Below are 18,788 nucleotides of genomic sequence, written 5' to 3'. Positions count from 1 at the left end.
AAATATATTATCTATTATTATTCGACTATAAAAATAAAATATACCGATATCGAATAAATAACAATTATTAAAATGAAATGCAAATAAAGCTCGTAATATTCAATCTCATTTCTTAATAGAAAACACGAGGAAAGAAAAAACTTATAAAGAAAATTTCATCTCACCCTTCTCTCTCAATGGATAAATTTATTATTATGCTTTCTATATCATAAGTATATAATAATATAAACTGTCCATTTATAGACACATATAGATATATATATATTTTTCTTTTTATCTATATCTTCTCTTCGATGTTTTTTCCTCCCCGTGTCCCAAAGGGGTGTATCGCGATTTACGTAGGTAGGTAAAAAAAAAAAAGAAAAAAAGGTCGAATCGAATCTGCATCGAATAAACCAGACAACTCAAACACCCACCTAACCACCACCACCACCACCTCGAATCAATCGTAACCGTTATGACGGTTTTCCTTGGATGGGATCATCCAAAAGGGTCTAAACAAATTCAGTTTGACGTGTAATAGGGAAAAGGTAAAAGAGAATAAATGTTAAATCCTATTTCCGTTCTGTTTTTTTTTTCCGTATCTCTGTCTCGATTCGAACACGATCAGGGTTGTACACTTCTTCTTTCGATAGAAAGAAAAAAAAAAAAGAAAAACCACACGATCCTTCGAAAACGATCCTTCGCAACCCACCCACCCAACCACCACCAACACCACATCGTTTTCGATCATTTGAAGTATGGCAAAAAAAAAGAAAGAAAAAGAAAAAACGATACACCCGATCAACATTACCCGCAGTTTTTTTTCCTAACCCTCCAGAGAATTTCCATGAGAGACAGAAAAATAGAGAGAGAGAGAGAGAGAGAGGGAAAAAGGGTGAGAGAGTTTTACACGCAACCCCAATCCGATTTATCGCAGGAATATATTGGCCAACATTTTTCTTTTTTTTTTCTCTCTCTATCCTTTTTTTTCCATCAGAGACAGGTAGACGATCAATCGAGCTACCTGCCAAAGTCTCTTCCGTGCTTCGCGATTTTTTTTCCCCCATACCCCTCTCCCCTAATTTTTTTATCATCTCTCACCGTAGTACACGGGTTTTATATATATTATGATTCATTATTATATAAAATATATTATTCGTTGGAAAAAACAAAAAAAGATAAATAAAACGATTATGTACTTTATCATACACTACATATTTTTTTATATTATTATATTTAACTCTTATTTCGATCATTATCCCATAACTGTTAACATTCGTAATAAGTTAGTTTAAAAATTGTTGAGAAGAATAAAAAAAAAAAAAAGAGAAAAATGATAAGAAAAATAAGTTGACCTTGAAGATCAATCAACCCTCGAGAATAAAGATGAGATGAGCTGAGAGGAGAGGAGAGGAGAGGAAGTATCGTTACAAGTTTCAAAGTATACGTATAGGTATCTATATATATATATATATATATATATAGAAGAATATAGGTAGGACGTACTAATTGTCTCGAGGAAAATTAAACTGAAGTCACGTTAATTATGTAACTCTCCGCTTTCTAGTCTACGCCCTGGAGGATGCTCGGTGATGCCGGTGGTTCGCGAACCTACGAGATGTGGGGGGTGATGATGGACGAGCAAAGCCGACCTTTACGGGGGCTGCCAACCTCGAGCAGTGAAATCCCTAACTCAGCGTTAACTCGATCAGTCAACGCACCAACACCAACACCAACACCAATATCAGCAACCAACACGGTGGTTGGTTGCTTGCTTGCTTGCTTGCCTTCCGTGCTAATCTGCCTCCAGATTAATTACCACGTAATACTGGTTTGAATAATTATCGTTTCTAGGACAACCCAGCAGCTGCACCTACAAACAATGCCGCCTACTCTACTACTAGTAATAGTAGTAGTAGTAGTAGTATACCTCTTACGGTATTATAATACTCCTACCTTGAGATCTACCGCATCTACCAAGATCATTTACGTGATGTTCTAGATTGACTCCTATGAGAGGATTCACTACGTACAAACAGAGCTTGGAATAATTCTTAATCGTTAACTATACTTCTTCTATATAATACTACTACTATTATTATTATTATTATTATTGTACAAGATTGGTACACTGATTTCACAATTATCTTTTCTTTTGTGATACTTTATAAACGATCCCTTTTATTTTTTTTTTCCTCTCTTCTTTCCTTTATTATACCTTTTTATCTATTATTATTATCTTATCTTATCTCTCTTCTTTTATAATATGATTTAAAGAAACTAATTTCATATTTGTAATTGCGTTGATCTGTTACTACTGCAAAAGTAATTTTTTTATAAATTACAAGTAAAATTGTGTTAGGAAAAAGAAAATCTCGTGTGTGAGAAAATTTTGGACAACCCGTTTACACCTTCTTGTAAACGGGGTAATGAGAATTATCCGAACTAATCCTAGAGACACGCGAAGATTAGTTGGAAGATTTGTCGGCTAATGTAACATCGTGTTATAAGATACCCAACTAATATTTCGAGTCATTAGATACGATTTAATAGTTCGACTCTTGTCTCGGACCACCATACACACACACCCATACAATCTAACCGTTCATTAATCGAACGCGAAACCCCATCCACATCGGATAATTATAATTTATCGATACCCCCCACTCCCCCCTCCCCATTCCACTCCACCCCACCCCTTCGAAACGATTGTTTTTCTTTTCTTTTCGGATCCTACCCATTTTTTGTATTAATACCTTTGTTACATTTATTCGTTTTCTTATCTTTAATTATCGATCCGAAACGCGTGATACCCTTTAATCGAAAAATAATACGAATGATAATATAAATAATTACGCGAAAAGTAAGGACGTCAATATTTTTTTAATCGCATAAGTGATCAAACATTTGCAAAAAAAGAAATATATTATTATAATTCATTGAAATAGAATCTTTGATCTAATTATTTACTTGAATTTTCTACGATCCAATTAAAGAATATATATATCAATATTATTATTATACATATTTCAAATTTAATTTTAATTTAAGATTGGAATAATTGCGAGTTACAAAAAGCGTCGAATAAAACGTATCTATGAATATGATCGATATATTAATTAATAATTAAATAAATTATATATATATATAAAATAACAATAACGATATTAAAAAACACGTTTATGTGTATGTGAATAAAAGTAAAGTTATAAACAATATTATATTTGACGTGTAAGTAAATGAAAAATGAATTACAACAAATAAAATATTTGAAAAAAATATTTTTCATCAACGTTATTTATTTACTAAAAAAAAAAAAAAAAAAAATATTTAAATCTAAACTATTATACGTAATATTATTATTATTATGTTATATGATTGTTCAAGGGGAAAGGGAGGGGGGGGGGTCAATCATCTGTTTCTCTTTTTTCTAATTCCTCTTTCACTCTTCTTCTGGTATCTTTTTCCGGGGTTAAGCGTGATCCGAAAAATGAAATGCTCGCCTAAGAACTAATAATAAGGCGTAAGGAGAGTTACAAGTTGAAATTACGAAGCGAATACCAAGAAACGTTTTCCCGGTCGGCCTCTCTTAGGGAAGTCAACGACAGAAAGAACAGTAAAGTATTAGCTTAGAGCATGAGGAACCCCCCCCTGTACCCTTCACCCCTTCTTCATCTTCTCCATAATCTTCTTTTTCTTTTTCTTCTTCATGGTAGTACATTGCTGCGAGAAATTTCAAAAGCCTACGGCCACCGTTCCTACACTTTACTTTTTTTCTTATTTTTATTTTTTTCTTCTTTATTTAATATTTTGTTTCCTCTAATTTTTGTGACGATCTTTCTAATAATTTTTTTCTTTCTATTTTATTCGTTCTCTCTCTCTCTCTCTCTCATAATTTATTTTAAAATTTTATCTTTAAATTTTGTTCTTTTATATTTATATATTTTTTTTTCTATTTTTCATATATATTTTTATTATATATTTTTATTATATATTTTTATTATATATTATATTTTATTATATATTTTTTATTATATCTTATATATTTTTTTATATAATTATATTGTTATATATTATTTATATTTGTTTCTCTCTCTCTTTTTCTCTTTCTTTCTTTCTGTCACATTTTTTATCTTATATTCTCGCTTGGTTAATCGTTCACTGTCATTTCACGATTAAATTTCATTTAGGGAAATGAACGAGATTATTACACGTAAACGTGTACAGATTTCACTAGCATTTATATTCTTCTTCTTCCTTCGTTCGAACGTTGATTTTTTCTTCTTCTTCTTCTCTTTTTTTTTTTCTCAACCCCCAACCCCCTAGACACCAATTTAGTTTCCACTCGTAACGAAACGGGCCAGTTCTATCTTTTTGTCCATCGCAATCCCGACATTTTTGTATAGTAATTACAAAGTATTATTTATATTATTACACCGATAAACGCGCGTTATACCCGATACTTACTTTACTTTATTACCTTAAATAAAAAAAAAAAAAAATAAAAAAAAAACAAAAGAGAAAATAATATTCCCCGAGTGTCATTTCGTTTTCCTGTACTATTTAACGACAAGTAGTTGTAAAAGAATAATCGATAAAAAATAATAATCACAATAATAATAATAATAAAAATCATCTGGTAAATGGAAAGTATTATAATAGTTTAAACAATTTACGTAACTGTCATAATCATTTTCTATCCGAGAACGTAACGTTTTATAAACGAAGTTTATCATTGCTACAGATCTAATACGATAAAATCCTATAAATAATAATACTATTAAAAATAACAATAATAATAAAAAAATACATACATATATAAAAAATTCTAAAACGTTATGTCGTAAAAATGTATATATACCTTTGATATTAACCACTAATTATTATTTTCTACGTGTTTCTTCGTGCTAGTTTGTAAAAACCAAATAAAAAACAATCTACAGTAGCAAGTTTCGTGACTGTTCTTTCTAACAGTTTTTACTATCGTAAGAAAGAGAGAGAGAGAGAGAGAGAGAGTGTGGGATAGAGAAGAGAAGAAGAGGGAAAGAGAGAAGATAGTTATCCATAAGAAAATGTTAATTGAACCTTGTCTTCCCGTAATGAAATGTTCATAATCGATGTTGCTCAAGGATCTCCTATGTGTACTTATGTTCGTTTAAACGAGCTCGGAGAACTCGAGTTCTCGAGCATCGTAAACTTATCTACGATGGTATATAAATCTATACTAAATATATATCTAAAGTATATATATATATATATATATATATAAAAGTTTTTCTTCGGACGTAGAAAGTATTACATGGTGATTTTAATGCACGGTTGATCAGTTGATTGAACATTCTACGGGTGCACGTGAAAATTTGATACGTTCGAAATAGTACAACTTTTTTTCTTCTTTTAGATATTAAATAGTCTTGATTTCAAACCATCACGATTGGTAGAATTAATGTTACTGTTTTGTAAGAATACAATTTACGTATAAACGTGTTTTTAAAAATTACACAGATATATATTATACAATTATTTAAATTATATTACAAAAGATTATAGAATATATACAAAAAAATAATTTGTTCTTACATTAGAGAATAATTTTGTTCTCCTATAAAATAAAAAATGAAAAAATTAATTCTAGAAAAATTATAACAAATACTAATACAAAAAAATAAGTGATTACATTATCGAAAGATTAATATATAAATATAATCCTTTAATTCTCATAATAATAAATAATAAATTAAATAATAATAAAATAAAAAATATTTCTCTAATAATAAATAAAAAAATTCTCTAATAATAATTAATTCTATAATAATACAATTGAGGAACAAATATTTCCTGGAATTATTCGTAAGAACCATTAAACGTATTTACTTATTTACAAACGTATCATCATCAAAATCAGTCTATGATAATTCAGCAAAAAAAAAAAAGAAGACAAAACATATATATTCCGAAAAAGGGTAAAAATTAGCAATCTCTCTAAACTTCAATTCGGTAGCTAAGATCTGACAAACAAAGAGGCTACTGACTAAACAACCTAGAAAAACGGAAGCTTACTTATGTTAGATAATCGTCACGGAAACGAGATCTATCTTCATTTTTACGAAATGAAATAATAGTAGAATAGCACAAAATTTAGAAGAAGAAGAAGAAGAAGAAAAAAAAGGAACAAAAAAATAAAACGCGTGTGTCTTTCATCGAGAAACAAACCTACGAACTTTTGCTTTCCCTCCCCCGCCCAACCCCGCCCGCCTCCCTTGACCAAATTCAACGGATTCTGGTTTTCAGGTTTTGGTCACGCGATGACTTTTTTCTCTGTTCCCGGTACCCGGTTATCTTTGGCCTAAGGCGTTCCACTACGCTCACCGACATACTTTAACTTCTTCTTCTTATCCTTAACCTTCACCTTCTTCTTCTTATTTATTCTTCTTTTTTTTTATTCTTCTTATTTTCCAATTTTTTTCTCTTAGTTTCTTCACCACCATTATGAACAACAACAACAACAAAAACAACCCCTCTGACCCACCCCTCCCCCACCACCCCAACCCCTTCCTTCACGATGATGATCATGAGCGTGTTTGACTTCTTTACTTTCGTGTATTAATGGTACATCTTCAAAAATAATCAACCAATAAACTGTTCAACCCCCTCCCTTCCCCCAGCCCCACCCCCACTCCCGTCCTCACTTTTTTTCTTTCCTCGATCATGTTTCCGATCTCGTTTATGCTCGTTCTTTTCTTAATTTATTTTCGTTCATTTGATTATTCGTTTATCTGATATTGTGGTATTTTTATTTCGATTGGAATAGATAAATGGGAAATATAGAATAATGTTTTATATTTCATTGGTATGATATTATTACAATTTATTGGATGTAACGTTGTATATGTAAATTAATCATATTTTTTTTTTATTCATAAATAGAAGATTGTTTTTAATCATAAATAGAAGATTGTTTTTTCTTAGACAAAAATCTATAAATAACAAAGGTATTTTAATATAAATAGTTTATCTTATACATGTATCAATAATTTCAAAAAGTGCATTAACGTAAGTAAAAAAAGATTGAGCTTAAAAATTTCTTGTTCAATTTATATTGTAATATAAAATTATTTTCGTGTAAAGAAATGTTATATCAATCTTTAATTTAATTTCATAAATATCACTAGTGTTCATATTATATTAACATTAATATCATTTTGATAATAACAAATTATTATCGAATATTATACTTGAATAGATCTGATTGGTGTATTAATGTATAAAAAAAAGAAAAGTTAAGGAAAGAGAAAGTGATAGAATAAAAATACATTTGTTTCAATTTTCCCCAGCCCTATTCCCCCCTAACCCTACCCTACCCTACCCTACCCCAGTATTTCAGTCAAGTTCCTGTCTTTGTTTATTAAAACGGTGAATTCGAACTCGTTCGGTTGATCAAAGAGCGTGACGATTATCGTTCCGTCTTCGATCGTATCGTGTTTAAAGAACACAACAACCAAGCATGGTTTGTACGAGATGGCCGCGGAGTTAATCGATTAGTCGTTTTAACGACTAATCGTCGAGTTGAAAACGTTTTAATGCGAAGGGTGGTGGTGCTACCAACGAGCAAACATTATCATCGAGTATAAACCGAGTTAAACGTTTAACCGTTCGTACGATGATCATCATCATGATGATGATTATGATGATTATGATGATAATAATATTTTCCCCTTCATGGTGTTCTGGAACTTTATTATGGTACGATGAGATACACCCTATAAAAATCATTCCATAGAATTGATAAATAAATTTATCCTAATCGCGATCTTACCTCTCCCCCATCACCACCCCCATATTGATTTCAATGAAATTAAAAAAAAAAATTAAAAAAAAATAAAACACGGCGTTGTTCTTATTATTATAATTCGTGTACAAATCGTGGATAGGTTACGACATTTTTTTTTTTTTTTTATTATATTAAGCATACTTCTTTGACTTCGGTCAAACCTGTTTTTTTAGTTTTATCAGTCGCATTTTAATTTATGGAGGAATTCGCGAAGCTAATCGGAATGTTTATTCTGTTTTTTCTTTTTTTTTCTTCTTCTTCTTTTTCTACTTCTTTTCAAAAAGTCAAACTTTCAATTTCAAATTGAAGAACGTCGTTTTTCTTTTTTATATATCTTTTTTTTTAAATTTTTTCTTTTTTGATAAAATTAAAGTGTTAAATGTTGTCACGTAACGACACGTATAAATATATTCGAATCGTTCGAAAAGAACAAATATCAATAAGAAAGGTAAAACATTCTTCTTCTTGTTTTTTTTTTTCTTGTTTCTTTTTCTTTCTTTTTAAAAATGTAAAAGTAGATAATAAAACGTTTCATAAATGGGGTTTCGAAAGAGAAGAAGAAGAAGAAGAATCCGAAATGATTTCTTATTCACCAAATGGTTGTCGAATAATTACGAATTACGACTGGTTAATGATAAGACTGGTGATGATGATTCCAATGATCAACACCACCTTTCCAATTTGTTTCCAATTCCTCTATAGGCCACGTTGCAAATCGTTATTTGAGGAGAAACATAACCTCTCTCTCTCTCTCTTTCTCTCTTTTTCGAGAACCAGCAAATTGTTGCGTCTTTTATGAGCAATACGAGAGGTTGTTGTTGGTGGTGGTGGTTGTTCGAGGCCCAAAAGTTCGAGCAAGTCGAACAGCAGTCACACCTGACGTGCCTGAAAAAAAATCATTCTCTCTCTCCCTTTCAAAGGTTCCAATTTCAAACGATCGACAGCAGAATACACAGTGGCGTCGTATCAAAGATAAATCTTTAATAATTATATCCACGTTTTTGTCTAATTGTAAATTTAAATACTAGAATAAAAGTATAATCTTCGATAATATTGATCATGTTATCCATTTAACGGGATTGACGGATTCGTTAAAGATGTGAGAAATATCAAATAATAACGGGGTAGGAGGATTTACAAATGGAAACGAAAACAAAAATAATAAGGTGTGTCGCGAAAATAACGCAACGCGTTGGATAATATCAAAAAAAAAATAAAAATATATTAATTCAGACAATCCATATATTATTTGTTTGTCGCGCATTTCTTTTCTCTCTTTTTTTCTTTTCCTTCAATCCACGTAAACATACTAACACGTATTAATATATGGCCGAGTAATATTAATAAATAATTCGCGTTGTTTTAATTTTAGTCAAGGAGAGGTAGGATTCCTCGAGTATTATTGACCCAATAACATTTTCAAATATCTACGATTATTTTGTTTTCATATAAAAATTTCAAAAGGTCCAATTCTACATATCAATCCGATCGAGAGTATAATTAGCGATAACTGTTAAAAGTCGGATGTAAAATGCGTGTTTTGTATCGATAATACAGCTGGATGAAATAAATGCTTTTTCGAAGAAAAATAAAAGTAACGCAATGCGTTTCCTCTTATCTGCTTTATGGCAAAGGTTAAGTATTTAATAGTGATCGTTGGTACGAAGATGGATGCTTTTTCTCTTTCTTTCTTTCTTTCTTTTTATTTTTTTTCTCTTTTTCTTTCTTTTTCTTTCTCTCTCTCTCCCTCGCACGAAAACGAATGCATTGACGCGAGTTTAAGAGTCTTCGTAGAATCGGCCGAGGCTGCATTTAAAGGTGGAATCCTTCAGTGGCGTAGCACATCCTAACTTTCACGATAAACCTAAGTAAACTATATTATAATACTATTTACACAATTATCCACCTATCGAATATAAATAAATCAAAAATATATTCAACCGAATAATCCCGATACGTTAGTTTCCTTCGTTATTATTATTATTATTATCATCAACGTTGGGTAACACACTTGCGTTCACGCAAGATCAACAAAAAATATTTCATTAGAAAAGATTGTCTACCGATGAAAATAAACCGCAGGTAAACGGTCAAATTAATCTACACTCAAATTCTAACGATTAATAAATTAATAATTGCATATATGCTATCGATAATGACGTTTAATTAACACATTTCTATATATTATATACAACAAGCATATCAAATGAATTTATTCTAACATAAAAAGAAAAAAAAAAGGAATTAATTGGCGTGACAAAGTTCCTGTACAACCATCGTATTGGTGGTATAGATAAATCTTACACCAGTTTTACTATTAACTATCCATATTACTTTGTTTCTTTTAACTTCTAATATATTATATACAGTTGTCGTGTTATCTAAAACTTCTTCTTGCCTATCGTTTCTTTTTTATATTTCTTATCCTACATTAGTTTTGTCTTTCTCTTACTTCAGCAATAAACATGCTTTGAACGGAATAATCAAGGAAGAGTAATGTTATTCGTACGCACAAATACATTTTACTCACGCCAGCCAAGTAATGGCGGGGTTTCATTACCTGCACGAAAAAGTCAGCATCGAGAATTCAGCTTCAGGAGTGGTAGGTAGACACTAATTATGTATTTTGCACGTACCTGTTTTTCAACGTTCACCTTCCTACTCTTTCTCTTTCTGTTTCTCTCATTCTCTCATTCTCTATTTCTTTCTCATTCTCTTTCTTTCTCTTTCTTTCTTTCTTCATTTCTTTCTCGTTCGCGAACACGCGGAATGATCCAAGCCGCGTAATAATCCCTTACGCGCCGATGCCTTTCGTTACTCTCCTTTTTTGCGATTCAAGCAAATTAACGTTTTTCTCTTTCTCATTCTCTCTTTCTCTTTCTGTTTCTGTTTCTCGTTCTCTCGTCATCGTCCCTCAGGCGCAACGAAATAAGTAAGAATTATTATTTACGTACTTAGAAGTAGGACGAGCTCAATATCTTCCACTCGTCTTGACTTCTTTTATTTCTTTTTTCTTCTTTTTATTATTTTTTTTTTTTTCTTTTTCTTTCCCTACCCTTACGGCTATCTCTCTCTCTCTTTCTGTGTATGTCTTTCTGTTTCATTTCGTTTCCAAAAGATTTCAGGTTTCACGATACTTAAAATATATTATTGAGAGATAATCGTAAAATGCATAATCGAAATACGATCGATTATATTTAACCACTAACGCGAAATAAATATAATATAAGGGTACTCGTATTTTGTATTCTTCTATCTACCCCCCCCCCACCCACCCCACCACCCTCCGCACCCCCCTCTCTTTTTCCAAGTTTACTTTCTTTTTTCGACTTTTAATCCAATTTATCTGAAGTACGCGTATAAGAGAGATGGAAACCTTCTTCTGCTGAGAGAAAACTGGTTTCGATTCTGGCGACTTTTAAAATGGGACACCTCAGTTCGGATAAATCTCCAAAGGTTTTTTCTTTTAACAACTTACGATGAAAAATATATTACAATCTTGTCGAATTTACTTGCACGATTTAAGTAAATAAATATATTTCGTATATCACATACTACACTCGATAGAAATTATATAAATATGATAAGAAAAATATTATTTCAAAAACATATACTTAATCTATATGAAATCAAAATTATACGTACATAATACAATCTATAAATACATATATGCATACATTGATGTAGATATAGATGCAAAATGCATATATACGTAAAAATATACATATATATATATAGATGTAAATAGCATAATATATGACTCCGAGCTGTCTTCGCATTATTAAAATTTGAAAAAAAATTATACATACATATATGCATACATATATATTACATGATTAACTAATATACAATCATACACGTTTACATATTATAATACACGTATACATAAATATATATATAGATACAAAATGCATATATACGTAAAAATATACATATATATATAGATGTAAATAGCATAATATATGACTCCGAACTGTCTTCGCATTATTCAAATTTGAAAAAAAAATTATACATACATATATGCATACATATATATATTACATAATTAACTAATATATACAATCATACACGTTTACATATTATAATACATGTATACATTGATGTATATATAGATACAAAATGCATATATACGTAAAATTATATATATGAAATGTAGGATATAGATGTAAATAACATAAGAGATGACTCGGAGCTGTCTTCGCGCTATTAAAATATAACAGGCATAACCGTAATACCGAATATGTGCGAGTTTTCAACGGATTTCAACTCGTCGCCCGTCGCGGATCGTAACGACGGCTCCGAATGAATAATTTCCAACCGAGTCATAATTGATATCACCTATATATGGATACCACCTAGCTATGCTTGGCTCATCTTCTCCGAGCCATAGCAACGTATTACAAACGTTGATCCTTCTCTTTCGAGACACCTATGCCCATCATCAAGACATATATCCTACCTACATGAGAAAGATAGATAGATAGATAGATAGATAGTTAGATAGATAGATAGAAAGAGAAAGAGATAACAAGCTAAAGATATACGAGTCCAATTAGAGAAATTGATATCACCGATCAACGACACGAGAATCCCAGAACTTTACCCCACCCCTTCTCCTCCTCCTCCTACCCCTTTCTCTTTCTCTTATATTTCGTCACTTGATCGTGGACGAGAAGCTGATATAGGATCGAATACTATGTTAGGTCGTTGCTCCAATCCTAGAATGGTCTATCTATCTCTCTCTCTCTTTCTCGAAATGAATAATGTCTCGACAATTTGAGTAATTGCACGAATTATCGTCTACCTTCCTCCCCCTCTCCTTCATTCGCCCCACCTCTCTCACTCGTTCACTCTTTTTATTCTATTTTGTAACCCCTACCTTCCCCCTCCCTCCTCTCTCTTTTATCATCTAGCTAACCAATCAGTTATAATATATCGAATATTATCTGGTAGGACATCTAGCATGATTTCATATTCCAATGAACGGTTATAATAATTACGGCATTAATGTTTCATTTGGAGATCGATTAAACCGTGGAAAAATGAGATAGACGTCTATTAAATAGACCCATTTTGCGAATTAAAGCTTTCCTGTCGATTTAATATTTGTCCATTTAAAATTGTACCTTTGTTAAAGCTTTTGCCAACGTGGATACGACATATTGCGATACCTTTTACGGGATAAATATATATATATGTATGTATATATTATAAAACACATCATTCGAAATCGTGTAACGAAAATAGTAAAAAGAGATACATAGAATTAGTTTTATATTTTTTGTTTTCTTTTTTTTTTTTTTTTTTTTTATTATTTTTTATCGATTTTATATGTTCGTCCAGATGTTGTATATGTAAATGCAACGATGAGAGTTTATTTTCGATATTATCATCGAAATTGGCTTATTATACTTCTTACTTAATATTCAAACGACCTTTTTTTCTCTTCTATCCATTTCCTATAATCGAATTAATTAAAAAGAAATCGTGAGATTTTTCAAGGTAACGCAATAAGATAAACTAGAAGTAGAAGAAATAAAAGAAGATAAAAAAGATGACGATGGCAACGATGATGATGATGATGATGATGATGATGATGATGAAGAAGAAGAAGAAATAAGAAAGACATTATTATTACGAATAGCAGGTGTTACAAATTGTCACGTATCGTTGCTAATATGCTCGAGCTTTGACATTAATATATCCTGCGCGTTTTTTTCCCCCTCGAGAGAGAAGAAAAAGGAAAAAACATAGAGAAGACTGCCATTTCACATATATATACATACACACAGACGCACGCACATATACGTAAATGCCCGTCACGTCCATTAAGAATTTCATTATTCTCTATTTCTCCCTGTTTTCTTTCTAAACGATAAGCGAAACGTTGTTAGTTACGTTTCTCGTGCATCGTGGTGTGTGACTCGAGTTAACGAGAGCATAATGGCACGATTACCGGAATTGAAAAGCATAATTTAGCAGAACCGTATTAACGTGTTACGTGTTATATGATAATATCCTTTTGTTTGCATTTCTTTTAAGCCGCACCCTCTCTCAGAGAAAATGTTCGAGTAATCTAGGTTCGGTACATCATAATAATCATCCGATACGTCATTATATCCTTTCACATCGTTATTCTTGTTCCATGCGTCGAAGATAAATGAAATAATTAACGTTATCTTTACTAAAACTTCAAAGTTTTCTAATCCGGAAAGAAAGAAAAAAAAAATACATACGTTCAACGCAAAATAGAAAAATCGAAGGAAATCGATTCGTGTCGTATTTTCTCACCTGCCAATCTGTCCTTAAGATGTGGATGCGCTTGTAACGGGTGAGCAGCCAAATTGGCAAGTAAACTCGCCCTATGCAAACCGGCCGCTGCTGCCTGTTGCTGACTATGCTGAAGAGCTTGCAAGCTCCACGGTGGTATTAGAGCTTGTGCAGGTATGGCACCGGTTGGTGCGCCATTGGCACCGGGTGGTCGGTGTGCAGGCACCCTTATGACGCCGCCGCCGGTATAGATAAGGCTCGAACCGGTTGGAAATAATCTGAAGGGAGCGAGGAGATCGGCCGCGCTCGTGCAGTGAATCGAAGACGTGGAATTTGTCGTTTGCGTTTCCGCGGTGCTCCCGGTATCGTCGTCGTCCTTCTCCGACATTTTTTCTTCGAGTTCATGACCCCAAGAACGTCGGCCATCGTCCAACGTATTCGACGAGCTACCGCGATGGCTAATGCTATTGTTATTGTTATTAGTATTATTGTTATTGTTGTTGTTATTGTTGTTATTGTTATTATTGTTGTTTCCTTCCTCCCAGGGGGACCATTTCCTTTCCTTATCACTGTCGACTTCCTCTTCCGACGAACTCTTAGTCTTCTGTCTTTGACTGTCCCCCAATAGACGACTTATACTGAAGGGATGACTCCGTGGTGATTCGTTTTGAACAGTCCTCGAACTGGTCTGACTCGGTGGCGGCGAGTTCGAACATTCCGACGTCTCCTGTACGATATTCCTTCCTCGATCCTCGTGATTAGTATAATTTCGTGGACTACAACTTCTCGAGTCAGAATCGTCAACGTTAATCTCCTCCGTCGCGTCCAAATCGCTCTCACCGTGTTCCGACATAATCTGATTTTCTTCTAACTCTTCTTATTAATGGTTTTTCACTATACTTATCGACAAATGGTACTAACTTCTTCGCAAATAGAAGACGTATTTATTTATTTAATTTTTTATCGATACGTGTGAAGGATAAATTACGTTATCGTAAACGTTTTTCTTCGATCGAGAACATCACGACAATCGAGAAAATCTTTATTAACGAATCTTCTTGTTTTCTTTTTTTCGACTCCTTGAGTATATTGTCGATTCTTCTTCTTGTATATGAGAGATGGATATTATTAATATAATATACTACATCTCATCTATAAACTATTATATTAATTAACAGAATAAAAACACGTGGAACTTGGATCCCGACACGATACTAAGGGCGTTCCGTATAACCCCGTACAGAACGGCGGCCATTTTGTATTTACGTTGCAACGTCAGATACAATTTGATCATCCCTGTCTCTAGAAATTTTCTCTTTCCTTTTTATATGCAGAGATAAAGCGATATTTCGCTACTCGTAAATCGTCGTCCCGTACGATATTGTCCATGACATGTGTCGCTTTTTTTTTTTTTTTTTGAAACACTCTATAGACCGTTTCTTTTATTTCCGTATATAATATATCACTTTGTAAAGAACGATAAAAAAATATACAAACGTATACGTAAATAATATATAGAAATGAAGAAAAGACAAAAAAAAAAGGAAAAACTCAACGAACGAACAAACTTAAGTAGTCCACGGAACAACAATCTCGGGGGTTCACTCGTTTTACTCACTAACGTTCCTTCCTTCGTCGTATCCAAGAAAAATATTTGTTATATATTCTAACAAATAATAACTCCAGTCTCTTAAATTGAACTTCTTCTTCTTCTTCTTCTTCTTCTTCTATGTGGTCCAATAAAACGAACCCAAATGCGTTGTTGGTTCTAACTTGGAGAAGCTTATTCGACACCCACGTGAACGAGTATTGAAAAAATAACTCGGGCAACTGAATATGAAAAGTAAAATATCTTCTCAATATTATTTTCTATATATATATATTCTTTTTTTTTCGATAAACAGCCCCTTTTTTAGGTCGCGAATGAAAAAAACTGAGGGTTAAACTTGGTAAGGTTTCGACCCTGGTGCTAGCTACGTCGAAGAGACGTGCGTGAATCCGGATCCGGTCGCCGCGCGAGAGAGACGGGTACGCTGTGTGAGGGTACCAAAGAAATCAGGTAGTTCCTCCCCCACCATACGAGCCTACCTTTACCCCCACTCCCAAGTTACATTCGGGAACCTCCCGTGAAAGGCTCTGACGTTAAGACCACGCCCACGGTCGTGGACTGCAACCAATCGACTAGAGTTTGGCCCCGCCCATTCTCCTCTCTCATTGGTCGACGTTAAATTGATACCTATTTAACATTTGAGTAGAATGTTGCAGGCGATCGCGCGCATTTCTTTTCTCCTGTATTATTTATTGCCTGATCGTCGTGCCTATTTTTTTTCTTTCTCTCTCTTTCTATTTTACCAGAGCACACAGGGTTGTTGCGCTGCGTCTTCTTTCTCCTCTCCTCGTGCTGCTCTCTTTAACTTATACCGCATCGTTTCTTTCTTCTTTCTTTTTCTTATTAACTATTTTCTCTCTCTCTCTCTCTCTTTCTCTCTCTGACTATTTTTCTATTTCTCTTTCTGTCATTCTTTTTCTTTCTTTCTTTCAGGGACGTGCCCCGTTTCCAGTCGAAGGAGCAGAGGGACTTAATTACGGAGAATACTCTTTTCTCCCCACCACTACCACCACCACTACCACTACCACCCTTACCACTCTATATACCTCTCTTCTTCTTCTTCTTGTTGTTCTTCTTCTTCTTCATTGGTTCTCTCTCTCTCTCTCTTTCTCATTCTCTCATACTACGCGCCGTCGCGTTTATCGCGCTATTGCGGTGCCGCCGCTCCGACTTATTGCGGCTGTCGAGGACGACGCCAAAGGTCGCTGTTACACGTCCATCTTTCTCTTTCTTTCTTTCTTTATTTATTTCTTTCTTACTTTCTTAACTTTCTTTCTTTTTTTCCCTTTTTTTACCACCACTTTCAACTAACCCCGAAGCTCCTTTCGATCGTCGCCCCGACGATGCGCGTTTTCATCCTCCTCCTTCTCCTCCTCCTCCTCCTCCTCCTCTTCTACCCCTTCTCCCTTTTCATTCTTTTTCTTATTCGCGAATAGCCACAAGGAGAGACGATTCGTTAGATTTATCTTAACATTAGGTATATATCCTTCTTGTGTTATTCTTAAAGACGCTAACTCACGCACGCACGCACGCACGTACGCGGAATGAAAATGTGATCCCTCGTTTTATTGAATTTATAATAGTTTATGATAGTATAGGATACTTATTTACTTACTTACTTGCATAGATAAATTACTAGATAACTATTTATTTCTCTTTAACTTCCGAAACCTCCTATTCTCCCCCCTTTTGTTTTTCGATCAACACTTTCAACCAACTTCGAAGCTTTTTCAGTCGTAAAAGATCACTCGTAAAATTGATCTTAAAAGAAAAGTATATTTAATATATGTACGCAAAAATAGAATAACCCGCGTAAAATGGGACGCAAATTATTGCCACGAAGATTTATTATAGTTCGCGATGCGATATTTTATTACTTGAAAAAAACAAAACAAAACAAAACAACGTCCATATTTATTCGGAATCGTTTTAAATTAATCGACATATCGTATAGTATCTTTTTTATTTTCTTTTTTTTTCTTTTTCTCAATTTTCTTTGCTAATCAACGACGTTCCTCGTTTAGGCCCCGCCCCCGCCTCCACCCCCCCATACGTACACGATCCGTTAAGATTTTATTGTCGGTAATTGTACGTGTAAAATAATTCACCAAAAAACCTAATTTCGTTTCGCTTAAACGCGAAAATTTATTATACTTCGTGTAAAAATTAATGCGAAAGTAGATAAGAAGAGAGAGAGAGAGAGAGAGAAAGAGAGAATCAAACTGCCGAGAAGAAGAGAAAATCAAAATCGGGACACGAAAGGAATATAAAGCCGGAGATAATTAAATTTCCCTACTCGTAAAAATGGAGAATGGAGATTTCGTGACGTAACGAATTACGATTGGTCATAACGATCGTGTACGTACGTACCGAATCTTTCCTCTCCCTCCCTCCCTCCGCCCCCATACCTTCGGTATATTATACTTTCTCGAACGTTAATTACACGAGAACATTTTCAATAGTCTTACTCGTTAAAAAGTGTATTATAAGAGATCAAGGAAAATCGTTCGTGATAATATTTCAACGATTCAACATTTAACATGAAAAGAAATACACAAATTGTACTAAATTATTATCCTTAATATACATATATATATATATATTTATCGATTTACGAATATCGTGAGATATATTTTCATGAAAAGAAAAAAAAATGTACTTAAAAACCTTCAATTTTCTCGTGATAGAGATGTAATAATACACAGTTGCACATATATATATATATATATCCTGGTATCGTACTTAAAAGTACTTATCGACAAATTTGATCTTGGTAATATAATACCCTACCGAGAGATAGATCCTATCTCATCTCGTAGTAGTATGTTCATGGTGTAATTGAACTATTAGCAAAAAGGAAAGTCAATGATAGGTATCTTATCGAGAATCATCGGCGTATCGATATTTAAATGGAAAATCCATTGATTGCGTAAATGCACGCAACGCGGGTTTGTTAACTTTGTGGTACTTATTAGATAGATACACCGTATACATATGTATACGTATGTATCAAACACAACTAACATTGCGAAACTATAATTGTGCGATTCCCATCGAAGCACGTCCACACAACGCATAATCCTCGATATATTACTC

General features: G+C 33.2%; 1 protein-coding gene across 1 annotated transcript in view; it reads right to left on the bottom strand.

Moving 5' to 3' along the window:
• LOC122523013 (probable serine/threonine-protein kinase DDB_G0267686) overlaps positions 1 to 14,936 on the bottom strand; it is a 37,965-nt gene extending 23,029 nt beyond the window's left edge. The window contains exon 1 of the mRNA XM_043644529.1: positions 14,105 to 14,936. Coding sequence (XP_043500464.1) covers positions 14,105 to 14,936 — 832 coding nt within the window. The remainder of the gene's footprint in view (positions 1 to 14,104) is intronic.
• Positions 14,937 to 18,788: the final 3,852 nt, after the last annotated feature.

Source organism: Polistes fuscatus, unplaced genomic scaffold (genome assembly GCF_010416935.1).
Source record: "Polistes fuscatus isolate 324 unplaced genomic scaffold, CU_Pfus_HIC Scaffold6, whole genome shotgun sequence".
Classification (NCBI taxonomy): Eukaryota; Metazoa; Arthropoda; class Insecta; order Hymenoptera; family Vespidae; genus Polistes; species Polistes fuscatus.
The sequence above is the reverse complement of the archived record's forward strand: the minus strand, read 5'-3'. Positions and strand labels throughout refer to the sequence as shown.